Source organism: Myxocyprinus asiaticus, chromosome 4 (genome assembly GCF_019703515.2).
Source record: "Myxocyprinus asiaticus isolate MX2 ecotype Aquarium Trade chromosome 4, UBuf_Myxa_2, whole genome shotgun sequence".
NCBI classification, from domain to species: domain Eukaryota; kingdom Metazoa; phylum Chordata; class Actinopteri; order Cypriniformes; family Catostomidae; genus Myxocyprinus; species Myxocyprinus asiaticus.
The window spans coordinates 60,210,041-60,222,980 of record NC_059347.1 but is presented as its reverse complement, the minus strand read 5'-3'; the positions used below and the strand labels follow the sequence as shown (position 1 = coordinate 60,222,980).

The 12,940-nt window shown below is 39.0% G+C and overlaps 1 protein-coding gene across 2 annotated transcripts in view; it reads left to right on the top strand.

The window, feature by feature from the left end:
* LOC127439993 (netrin receptor DCC-like) overlaps positions 1–12,940 on the top strand; it is a 330,771-nt gene that overhangs the window by 216,160 nt on the left and 101,671 nt on the right. For both annotated transcript variants that reach the window (XM_051696333.1, XM_051696334.1), the window contains exons 8-11: positions 5,400–5,556; positions 7,722–7,876; positions 10,597–10,745; positions 12,515–12,653. In XM_051696333.1, the coding sequence (XP_051552293.1) occupies positions 5,400–5,556; positions 7,722–7,876; positions 10,597–10,745; positions 12,515–12,653 (600 nt within the window). The remainder of the gene's footprint in view (positions 1–5,399; positions 5,557–7,721; positions 7,877–10,596; positions 10,746–12,514; positions 12,654–12,940) is intronic.

Below are 12,940 nucleotides of genomic sequence, written 5' to 3'. Positions count from 1 at the left end.
TTATTAAAAGTAATAGCCAACATCCAATCACTGCCAAGCATGTTAAAATAAAATGATCCATTATAAATTCTGAATCTATGTACTGATTATCATTGTCACATGTCTGTCAAACATGTTGAGTGATCCAAACATCATCTGCAGCCTGAAACTGAACTTTTGATCGGATTTTAGGAGTGAATGCACTTAACTGCATAGAGAGCTATAGGATGCTCCCTTGCTCCCTATTTAGTGAATGACTTAACCTCCAGTGTGCTGTCTGTCTGCACTGGTCTCAGAACAGTTTGAAATGCACCTTATTTTCATCCTAACTCCATATGAATCATCTGGAAGACACATTTATCAGCTTTTGCATGAATATATTTATTCTCAATGTGATAATGTACAGTAAATATATAGGAATGCATTTATTAATGTTAATGAATAGAGCCATATTGTACTGTGATAACAACATAAAACAATAACAATATTTATATTAAAATGAAGCGAAATGACCCACAGATGTGTTAATGTTGAAAATTATTCAAAATAACTAACATGTTTTTTAAACATTTGAGGGAACCCAGTCCTAATTTCCACATATGTGGACATCATGTTTATCAGCGTGCTGACACAGGAAAAATAAATGGATTTTTTAAAGCCGCATATCAAAAGAAACTAGAGATACTATTCTTTACAACCAAACAGGTTTCAATGAAGAAACGTAAAGAGGTTTCTTACCAGAGGCACTTTTGTTGGCACTGCACCCGTAGTAGCGCTTCACAGAAATCGACTTCATGCTGTTGTGTCATGTGTCGTGGTGCGCCAGAAGTTTAACCCTTAAATGACAGTGTAAAGTCTTGTGAACAGGATTCAGTCAGTTTTAATTCATTTAAATGATGCGTTGTGTATAGCGAAGCCAAAATACAACGTCCACACATGTGGACACAGGGTCGCACGAGGTTAAATTTATAGGTAACCGCTTATCTGAATATTCATTTTTAACATGTATTTTAAGGAATTGATTAATTTTCAGTATTTGACGTAACACAATGATAGAAAAAAATCTGTCCTAACAATTCCCTCATATTGGTAAACAATGCCCCTAAACTCCAGGGTGCCCTTAATAGAAAATGTAATTTCTGACACTAGTCTAAATAGCTGTTTCAGCCATTAAAGCGCTGCATCAACCCGTATTTGTAAAGTGTTTTGTAGAGATTAAAGTCTTTGCTGATTCTGTCTGACACTGTTTAAATAAATACAGTATTTGCATTATAAAGGTTTAAACTGCTTGATGTCATGATGTGTACATGCATCACCTTCTTACTTTGATAGTTTTGTGCAATAAGTTCTTATAGTTATTTAGCCTGTTTATTTGTTAAATATCCATTTTTAAACTTCTGTTTTTGCAGTTTGAAACAACAGAGCTTACATTTTACATGCACTATGTACAGTATATGATAGAACATTACACATACACAATGCATGTGTTGGGCAATGCCATGGAAATATCAACCACATCATGGAAAAATAAAAAGTTTTAACTAAAGAAAGAAAACCCCCTTTTAAATTCTGTAATACATTGGTATAGTGGATAATGCCGACTAGACCACTACAGGGCGCCGCTTGCTCACACAGAGCTGAATGAAGCGCTGAAAAACAGACTATATTTTAAAACGCAGCCTTTTAAGGTTTAGTAATCATGCAAGGACATGTTGCGATTTCAATCTTAATTCAATTAATCATGCAGCATTAATGGGTATTATACTGATGTCTCACAAGTCAAAGTCTGCTGGTTGTGTAGCATTTTAGATGATTTCCCTCCCTTTTCCCAAAATGCATTTGCCATTTTTACATTGTTTTCCTATGTAAACATATGTTGAACTTATTTCTTTAACTGTTGCACTGCGTCCCGCTGTTTTTTTAGTGTTTTGTGTTGGACCAGCACATTTTTTTTAGAGACCGTGTCAAGTTTAAAAAAAACACATGTCGAGAAACTGGTGTTCAGTTTCATTCTAGCATGTTTTTAGTGCAGGAATTACAAAGATGCAACATTCTGAACAAGTTCAGGCTGGAAAGAGGGCTTGATGTGACTGTTACACTGTTACACATGATTTCAGATTGTTTTACACAAAGCAAAGTTTCAGCGCTTTTGCTCTCTTGTGCTTTAGTGTGCTGAGGAGTCATCATACCTTGTAAAACTGTGTATAGGTTACAATACTGTTATGAAAGTTGCCTACGTAGAGCCTATTTCAACAATACTTGCTAGGAGAAGAAATTATAAATAGAGTAAGCGCTTTTGGGTTCGGGTTAAAAATCGGACAGTACCGTTTGGGCTGGGTAGGGTCGGGTCACTAGGTCTCGGGGACTGGCCGAGTTTCATTTTAAGGACCGTGCAGACTTCTGCTGCAATCATTTGTCGCAAATACTGAGGCTTTACATTTCTATAATCTTTGTAATCTAAATCCTTTTTGAAAAGCTTGATATTCACCTCGAACTACTGTGACTTCAGGGAGCATTGTCTGTTTAGCTGTTAAATAGTTTTTTTACCTGAACAGCATGTATACCGCAGCGGCTGATGGGTATGATGACGCTTGTTGCTTAGTGTGATGTGTGATGATGAATGTACTCAGACGGGCATGTGAACACGCGGCTTTGTGTTGCCAACTCACGTGGATGTAATGAGGCACTTACGATGAAATGGCATAAAGGACTGACTTTAGGCTGCTTTTGTTACTTGTGTGTGAGAGTAGACAATTTGATCCTGAATAACTCGACCTCACTAACACACGGACGTGTTTTGTTGTGTTCACTGAATAAAGTGACTGCGAGTTATTTTACTCTGGTTGTATTGTGCTTTCATCTGGATGCTCATTACCTGCCATGTCACAACACTCTCACATTTCCGTCCAGTCGCCACGTCTTGTTTCCATGGTTTCGTTTTATCTAAACTTCATTCAGTTGTGCACGACTCTTGTTGCTCTTAAAGTGAAGTGTAATTTCACAGTAATTTGAAGCAGAATCAAACAGAAACAGATTGTCCAGCGCCAAAAATCACACAATTGGTAGAGCCAATGTTCTTATGTGGAGTCATTCAAACAAATAGATTGCAATTGTGTTCGATGCTGCTAGTGGTGCAGAAATTGCACACTACAGATTTAAAGTCAAAATGCAATCAAAATGACTTTCTCCGCCTCTAAAATGACTTTCCTCATTTTTTATTGATCTGTCATATAGAGACACTCGTTAAAAAAATCGAGCACTGACCTAAATGTTTTCTCATTGAATATACTGGTTTTATTTATTTATTTATTTATTTTTCTTCACATACTTTCCAGGGCACCTTTTTTGTTTTAGGGTGCACCAAGGTCAGCCACTGCAACCCAAATTCAACCCCCCATACAACCACACAAATGTGTTTTTGGAAGTTCAAATAATCCATTTCAAAAATCTATGAATGGGCATGACACCCCTGTACTGCACCAGGTATACCTTTATTAAAGGGATATTCAAGGTTCAATACAAGTTTAGCTCAATTAACAGCATTTGTGGCATAATGTTGAGTACCACAAAAAATAATTGTGACTTGTTCATCAGTATTATGCCACAATTGCTTGTTTTGAACCCAGAATATTCCTTTAATCCAGGAAGGAAGAGTGTTTGCCATTGTGAATTTTGATTGCACAGTGTTCTTCACTCGAGTGTTTAATCTGAGTGTAAACACACTTAAATCAGAGAGTCGTGACGAGTGGTTGAATAAACAGTCTCAACACATGAGACTGCAGAATGCAGTTAACCAACAATCAACAAAGTCGCCTTTAAACATACAGCCTTTTCCAGAAAATGGCCTGCAATTTTCAGTTCAGAGATCATGTGTGAACATGACCCATTCGAGAAAAACAAACAAACAAAAAACATACATTTAGCACTGGCTATTACCTTAAATGAGAAGGTCTAACGTTACCTAATAAATGTTCAGTTTTGATGCTATGTGTGAACAGAGTCGTAAGATTGTCGGTGTCAGCACGGACGAGGTCAGAATGCGCTAGCTTAAGATGGAGATGAATCAGTAACTCTTCAAATTGGATGGATAGTGAAATTATTCCAATTATTTGGAGGATATAAAAAAAAGTGAGAATCTAGAACTGACTGTAGAGGAAATATTGTAGTGCATGATGCTCCACGACTCAAATATGAAGTCATACGGTAAGCAGCAAATAAAAATTGACCTTGCACGCCCACAAAACTGGACCACGAAGATATGGAGATGGCGAACAAGCGCTCACATTGGAGAAAACATTCAATTCCACTCACCTCCTTTCCACTCAAGACTGTACCTAAATGTGCTCGGCCCGTTTCTTTTGAGACTCGGAAAAGAGAAGCAGCCACATCGACGGCAGCGCTCCTGTACATCCATGTTTGTTTACATCTGTCATGCGTCTCATAGAACGGGGGGATGTGTTTCCACGCAAGTTTGTGATCGGGTCGACTTGACAGCCGAAGTGATCCTCAGTCATTTAGTGTGTGATGCCCAGTTTTTATCTAAAGCCATTTTGCATAGTTGTTAATCCAGTCCAAAAGCACTTGTCGACTGATCAAATAACTAACTACATCTCAGTGTTTAATGGCACTTTGGTGCTGATGGATGAATGGTAGCAAAACGGAAAAAGAAATTCTGGATTGCAGAGTTAAAATGATCATCCGATTGCTATGTATCTAAAAATCTACAGGGCTACAGGGTACTTGTTAGTAGCTTGTAGTGTAGCTAAATACTTTTTAGTTGCTTGACTGTAGTTTAACAACTTAAAATTATGAGTAGCTTATAGCTAGCGAAGCGACAGTTTCAAAGTAGTTTTCAGTGTATTTTACACAGTTGTTCTTTAGTTTAAATGTGTCACTGCTGTGGTTTTATAGCTCAGTATATTGTACGTTCACATACACAGCCAAATGGTCTTGTATGAATGCAGTGTGAATGACTGACGTGTTATTTAAGTGAAAGCACAAGAAATGATTTTCACAGGTTGACTCACAGCACACTCGCTTTCATCTCATCTGTTTGTCAACAGTGCACTCTGGGTAATCATATGCATAGCGTAAATGGTTATTATGGCATGTCATTGTGAGCTGTGTTCACGTGTCTCATTCCTGCTCGTGCATCGTGAACTGATCTCTGATGCTGTGATCTTCCTTATCGCTCTTTCTTTTCTTCCTGATATCTGTTTGTTTTTTCTTTCATTGTCATTCCATTCGTCATGTTCCTCTGGTTATTTTTACCCCGCCCCCTCCCGACCTCATGTTCCGCCCCCCTCCCCTCTGTCCCTCCCCAGAGGCCACGCCCTCTGTTGCCCCCCCACCCCCTCAGCCCTCTGAGCCCCCGTCGCCCCGCACTTCCTCTTTGACTTACTCCTCTCCTCCCCCACCAGTTACCCCGAGCTCAGGCGCCCTCCCCTCCGCTCCCCGTGACGTGGCCCCTGTCCTCGTGTCCAGCCGCTTCGTGCGCCTCGGATGGCGCCCCCCGGAGGAGACGCGCGGGACGGTCATAACATATGGAGTCTTCTTCTCTGAGGAGGGCATCAACAGGTATGTTCTCATGTGTGCTGAGAAACAGCTTGGAGCTGAATCTACTTGACACAGGAGGTCTTACTGTGAGTAAAATCACAGTAAAGATAACACGAAATCAAAATTGACTCTTGCTTACTAAACCCTTAAATGCACAGGATTTTCACCAAACATTTTTACATACCTCGGGTCTTTAGCGACCCGGCATGTATATATCACAAATGGATCTTTAAAGAGCCAAAATAGTGTCAAATTTTCAAATCATTTTCAAGACAATTAGAAAACAATAGAATAGAATATATTCTGATATATTTAGATGTTTCTTTTTTTTTCATACATCAAAGAGATGATGCAACAAATATAGAACAGGATTCATTACTTCCACACTGAAATTTCATGAGACGCAACTGGCTGTCAAACACACATTGAGCTACAAGAAACACATACGTTGCCCACATGTATTTTCTCAGACACTTTTTGAGTGTAAACAGATGCACAACATACATAGTTTCAGTAGTACACCCAAATGACAAAAGCCATGTGTTAAACTTGCTATAGTTTACTTCCACGTTGTTTCTTTGTTAAATGTAAATAAAGTAAATCGCTGAAACATCAGCGCCACCTTGAGTAAGAAATAGCTTGTATAATATGTATGCGTACACGCATATGAGATACTGATTATTCAACACTGTCCCGCAGAAAATCAATGTGATATAGTTGTCATTTGTATGAATATTGTACTCATTTGTCATGTAATAAAAAATAAATATATATCATGTGACAGTAAACTTATATAGATATGAAATAATCATAACAATATGATTTATGGAAGTGGAAAAAAGTGACACTGTTACATATCTCGGGTTTTTAATGGTGCTATAAACTTTTGGTAATGAGGCAGTTTTACAAAAATAACTTTTTTTTTAGCAATTTTGCCTTTTTTATATATATATATATATATATATATACTATTCAGAAGAGAAAGGCTGAGGAATACTAAAGAGGTGTGGGCATAACTCCAAAAAAGAAATGAGGTACAGGAGGTGGAAAGAGGTCCCAGGTCACTAAAGACCCGAGTGTTCATACTTATTCCTGGTCTTATTGTGGTCAATATATTCATGGACCTTATTCTAAAAAATAACTAAACAAAAATTGTCTTTAATCTTTCATCAAAACATGCTTTGCGTCATGAGACATCACCAATCGCTCATCCTGTTTGAACCCCCTCCCCTTCCAACCACCTGTCATAGCTGTTTAACATGTTTAGCAGCCATATCACCCTGCAGCTCTCACCTGGTTGCCTACTAAAGCTAAGCAGGCTTGAGCCTGGCCAGTACCTGGATGGGAGACCTCCTGGGAAAACTAAGGTTGCTGCTGGAAGTGGTATTAGGAAGGCCAGCAGGGGGTGCTCACCCTGTGGTCTGTGTGGGTCCTAATGCCCCAGTATAGTGATGGGGACACTATACTGTAAAAAAGCACCATCTTTTGGATGAGATGCTAAACTGAGGTCCTGACTCTCTGTGGTCATTAAAAATCCCAGGACACTTCTTGTAAAAAGTAGGGGTGTAACCCTGGTGTCCTGGCCAAAATTCCCCCACTGGCCCTTCTCAATCATGGCCTCCTAATAATCCCCATCCCTGAATTGGCTACATCACTCTACTCTCTCCTCTCCACCAATAGCTGGTGTGTGGTGAGTGTACTGATGCACTATGGCTGCCGTTGCATCATCCAGGTGGATGTTGCACACTGGTGGTGGTTAAGGAGAGTTCCCCTATATTATGTAAAGTGCTTTGAGTGCCTAGAAAAGCGCTATATAAATGTAAGGAATTATTATTAATTATTAACTATATAGCAAAAACTTGTTATAGTCCTATCAATAGAGCCCAACAGTTTGGTTCCAGAAGTAAAAATCCCATTCATTTTCTACATGGGTAAATTGAGTTTTAACAATAACTTATAAACCTTCAAACACAGACTTTTTTGAAAATTCATATTTAATTGCAGAATTCCTGCAGAAGAACTATAATATAATATCATAGCCCACTTTTCACGATCCAATCAAATCCCAAGGGACCAGATCAAGTCCCAGACTACATTATTTCACACAGTGAATATTCTGTTTCATGTACTATTATGAGCTGTGTCCTAAAACTGCTGTACTAACAGAGTTTGTGTGTGTGCTGTAGGGAACGCTCCATTAATGTGACTGAGGTGGAGAGTTTGCAGTTAACGGTGAATAATCTGAAGCCAGAGGCCACATACTCATTCAGAGTCATTGCTTACAATGAGCATGGACCAGGAGAGAGTTCAGAGGTCATCAGACTGTCCACACAACCTGAGCGTAAGTACACAAAAGGCAACACGACCATACAGTCCACATAACTTGTGATGGTGAAAGGTTTAAAGGAGTGGATTCATTAGTGATCCCCATTGATGAAGACACATACAGTAAGCCCTGTTCCAAACCCTACTTAGACAATATTTTATATCTGATGTATATATACACCGATCAGCCACAACATTAAAACCACCTGCCTAATATTGTGTAGATCACCCTCATGCCCCCAAAACAGTGTCAACCCGCATCTCAGGATAGCATTCTGAGATGCTGTTCTTCTCACCACAATTGTACAGAGTGGTTATCTGAGTTACCATAGACTTTGACAGTTCAAATCAGTCTGGCCATTCTCTGTTGACCTCTCTCATCAACAAGGCATTTCCGTCCACAGAACTGCTGGTCACTGGATGTTTTTTGTTTTTGGTACTATTCGGAGTAATTTCTAGAGACTGTTGTGCGTGAAAATCCCAGGAGATCAGCAGTTACAGAAATACTCAAACCTGCCCATCTGGCACCAGCAATCATGCCATGGTCCAAATCACTGAGATCACATTTTTTCCCCATTCTGATGGTTGATGTGAACATTAACTGTAGCTCCTGACCCATATCTGCATGATTTTATTCACTGCTGCCACATGATTGGCTGATTAGATAATCACATGGATGATTGTTGGTGCCAGATGGGCTGGTTTGAGTATTTCTGTAACTGCTGATCTCCTGGGATTTTCACACACAACAGTCTCTAGAATTTACTCAGAATGGTGCCAAAAACAAAAAACATCCAGTGAGCGGCAGTTCTGCGGACGGAAATGTCTTGTTGATAAGAGAGGACAACAGAGAATGGACAGATTGGTTTGAACTGACAAAGTCTACGGTAACTCAGATAACCGCTCTGTACAGATGTGGTGAGAAGAATATCATCTCTGAATGCTGTTCTGTTATGCGGGTTGGCGCTGTCACGAGGGGGACCTACTCAATATTAGTAGTTTTAATAGTAATAATAGTAGTTTTAATGTTGTGGCTGATCGTTATATATATATATATATATATATATATATATATATATATATATATATATATATATATATAGGGGTGTAACGGTTCACTCATCTCATGATTTGGTTGGACTCCAATCTCCACGATGCGTATCGTCAAATTTTTTAACCGCGATGTATCGTGCCACGATATACCGTTACACCCCTAATAAATATGTATATATATATATATATATATATATATATATATATATATATATATATATATATATATACATATACAAAAGCCACTTTTGAAACAGAAAAACAAAAAGAAAAGGTTAGAGTGGGCAAAGAAACACAGACATTGGACAACAGATAATTGGAAAAGAGTGTTCTGGATCTTAACCCCATTGAGCTTTTGTGGGATCAGCTAGACTGTAAGGTGTGTGAGAAGTGCCCGACACGACAGCCACATCTATGGCAAGTGCTACAGGAAGTGTGGGGTGAAATCACACAGTTATGAGGGTCTAAAGGACTCTTCTCTGTTTTATGTTTTTCTGTCACTTGACAGCAGAATAGCGACCTGCTACACCACCTGACTTTGATTTGGTAGATTTCAAATATTAATTATTTTTCAAAACAAAAGTGTTTCGCTGTTTATTATTGTAAGAAATATAATAAAAACTAAACTTAAACTTCTTGCATTTCCTTTTTCAAGAATTTCAACCTTTTATGAATCTTTACATTTGTTTCACTCTCCTTGGACGGTTACACCACTTAGACATTTAAAAATGCTGTTAGACATTTAAAGTGTATTTCTTTATAGCATAAAGGTGGCACAATTACACACACGCGCTCTTTAACCTTTCTAATGGAGAATGAGTGGCGAGGCTTGAACAGTCTGACCTTTTCTGTCCACTTACAGATGAGATTTCAGTCAGTGCAAGCCCTCCATTCAAACCCCCTGAAAGAGAAATACACTTTTATGAAAAGTGTTTTAAATTTAGAACTAATTTGCATACAGACTCTCTCCTCCCAGATGTGCTGGATTTAATGTGTTTTTCTTTGCCTGACGGGCAGATCTGTAGTTCTACATTTCCCACAGATTATCACACTATACACAGAGAATTTATTAGTATTGATGAATCACATCCTGCAGTCTAATGGACTGTGATGTGGTGTTTTATACCTGCTCCATATACAAACAGGAAATTGACCTTGACTACAGCATGATTATTGATTGACCTCAGGTTGGGTTACTATGGGCTGTAATGCGTGTCTGACTCATGTAGAGCAGCTGCGAGCATTCAGTTAGTGGATTAAATGTGCTTTTAAAATTTCAATGCCCTCTGTGACCATTAGGAAAAACACTGAAATGAAAAATTCTTAAACATGAGACATTTTAATGAGCTTTAATACATTTATGCAGATTTTATATGCAAAATTGTTGAACGCATGAATGTTGGGAAGACATTAAGGTTTTATAAATGCCTGTTGAAGGGATAGTTCACCCAAAAATGAAAATTTCATCAGCATTTACTCACCCTCATGTTGTTCCAAACCTGTTTGTCTTTCTTCTGTGGAACACAAAACGAGATGTTCGGCAGAGTAATACGTACGTGTAACGTAAATGAGTAAATGATGACAGATTTAATTTTTTGGATGAACTATCCTTTTATCCATTTGAGATGTCAATAAACACTATCACACACACACACGTCCCTGTGTGTCTGTATGTTTGTGCAGTTCTGGTTCCTGGTCCAGTGGTAAACCTCCGAGCAGAAGCGACTTCCCCGACCTCCATCCAGGCCTCGTGGGACCCCCCAGCACACGCCAACGGCCCCGTCCAGAGTTACCGCCTGCTGTGGACCGAGACTTCAAGCGGTAAAGAGCAGGTGAGAGTTTTAAACCTGTGATAAGATGTTCATGTTGTTTGCATTCTCTTTCCACTAACTGTGAACATATTGAACTTTGAATATGTGATGAATGTTTCTATCAAATCTGACTGCTAAAAACACTCAGAACACCTTAGCAACCACCTAGCAATGCCTTAGCGACCACCCAGAACACCCTAGCAACCACCTAGCAATGCCCTAGCAACCACCCCTAGCAACCGCCTAGCAACCATCCAGAACACCATAGCAACCACCTAGCAACGCCCTAGCGACCACCCAGAACACCCAGCAACCACCTAACAATGCCCTAACGACCACATAGAACACCCTAGCAACCACCTAGCAACACCCTATTGACCACTCAGAACACCGTAGCAACCACATAGCAACGCCCTAGTGACCACCCAGAACACCCTAGCATCTTTAAGGGCACCTTTTGCTCAAATTTTCTTCTGAAAAATGTAAAAATGTAATTGATTTTATTTTCTCTTTTGCAAAGTTGTCCTTATTTGATAATATCTTGACGACAGGGGACAAAGCGCTCAAAGAAAGATCTTGGTGACTGAAGGCTTTGTTTCACTTTTCATTCTTGTCATTTCTCCTGACAGCGACAGAAACATCTAACACGTACAGTAGAACATCATCCTCAAACATGTATTCTGCTCGAGTCTGTCACCATCACAGTGTCTTGAAGAAGACAGATAATAAACGCGCCTTCATTCCAACATCTGCTCCATTAAAGAGATGTTTAATACTGATCTACATACCTTGAGTTCTAACACAGAGTCTCATTAGCTTCGGCTGATAACGCCAGAGATGCATTTATCAATCATGATTACAGTAGGCATTGGCACAAGTAGGGCACAATGGGGCTGAAGGCAAGCTTTAAATGTACCTTTATTCTGGTTGAAAAGTGTATATACTGTAGGTTGAAAAAATACTGTTCTTTTTATTGAACACTGATGGAGCAACATGATTTGTATGGATAGAAATAATAATGGAAGGTTGTTTGGATTTAAATTAATTTAAATGACCCTTCGGGGGGTTACAGTAATACTGTACAGTGTAGCTATAAGGGCAATAGTTACAAGGCAAAAATTGTCAACTAATGTAATTACTTTTGAGACAGCAAGATGCTTTTATGAGTAACAAGTTAAGATAATACTTATGTAAAATAACCACTTCAGAACAGAAAATTACTGTTCATTTTAAACACATCTGGCATTGCATGACAACTCAAGTATTCTATAAGTGAATCTCCATTTTGATTGGATCAGTCAATGAAGTGAATATTCTTTATAACAAATCTATTCCTCCAGTTGAAGGAAAACAATGTGTTTTATGAGGGGGCTTTAGCCCTTGCAACAAGGAAGCTTTATATACCTCGAAAACAGAGCTCATGGAGTCTATAAAAACACAGTATTCATGCCTTCAGATGCTGAAAAACCCCCAAAACAAAACAGTGTGAGATGATTCAACAGCCAAAGATGCAGTTCCAAAAAAAGCATTCACATCCATATTCTACAGTAAAGGCCTCATATCTGTATAAATATTTAACACTTCTGCTCTCTCCAAGTGCTCAGCAAAGTGACGGCTTCATGCCAAGTGTGTTTTAGCACTGCAGCACAATTAGCATAAATCCCCCCGCACAGTAAAGAGAACACAAACATGAGCGCGCCTGAGGTTGTGCTGTTAAACCAAATACAGAGGAAAGATTCAATGTTTAATGCTCTTCTTCATACAGTGATATTCATCTCTCTCACTGTCAGAATGTGGAGGTGGTCGGTCAAAGCTACAGGATGGAGGGGCTGAAGAAATTCACAGAGTATTCTTTACGAGTGCTGGCGGTGAACCGACATGGTCCCGGCATCTCCGATGAAGACACGCTCATCACTACACTGTCAGATGGTAAGATTACTGAACTTTACTGTTAACCAGTGTAATAGATAATGGGTACAGATTTTTGCATGTGCAGGCCATAGCTTTCAAACTGGTGCTTGTGGAAAGTTTCAGAGATTTTTATTTTTTTATTTTTTATTTTTTTTTAAGTATGAAAGTTACGTGACCTTGAGAAAATGTTTGCAAAAGAAAATCACGTGCTTCATTACACGTTTGGCTGCAGTTTCCCATTAAATTGTCCAGCGGGGGGTGCCAAAAGCGAGTGGCGTTGTAATCAGACGAGATTTTTAAGGTGA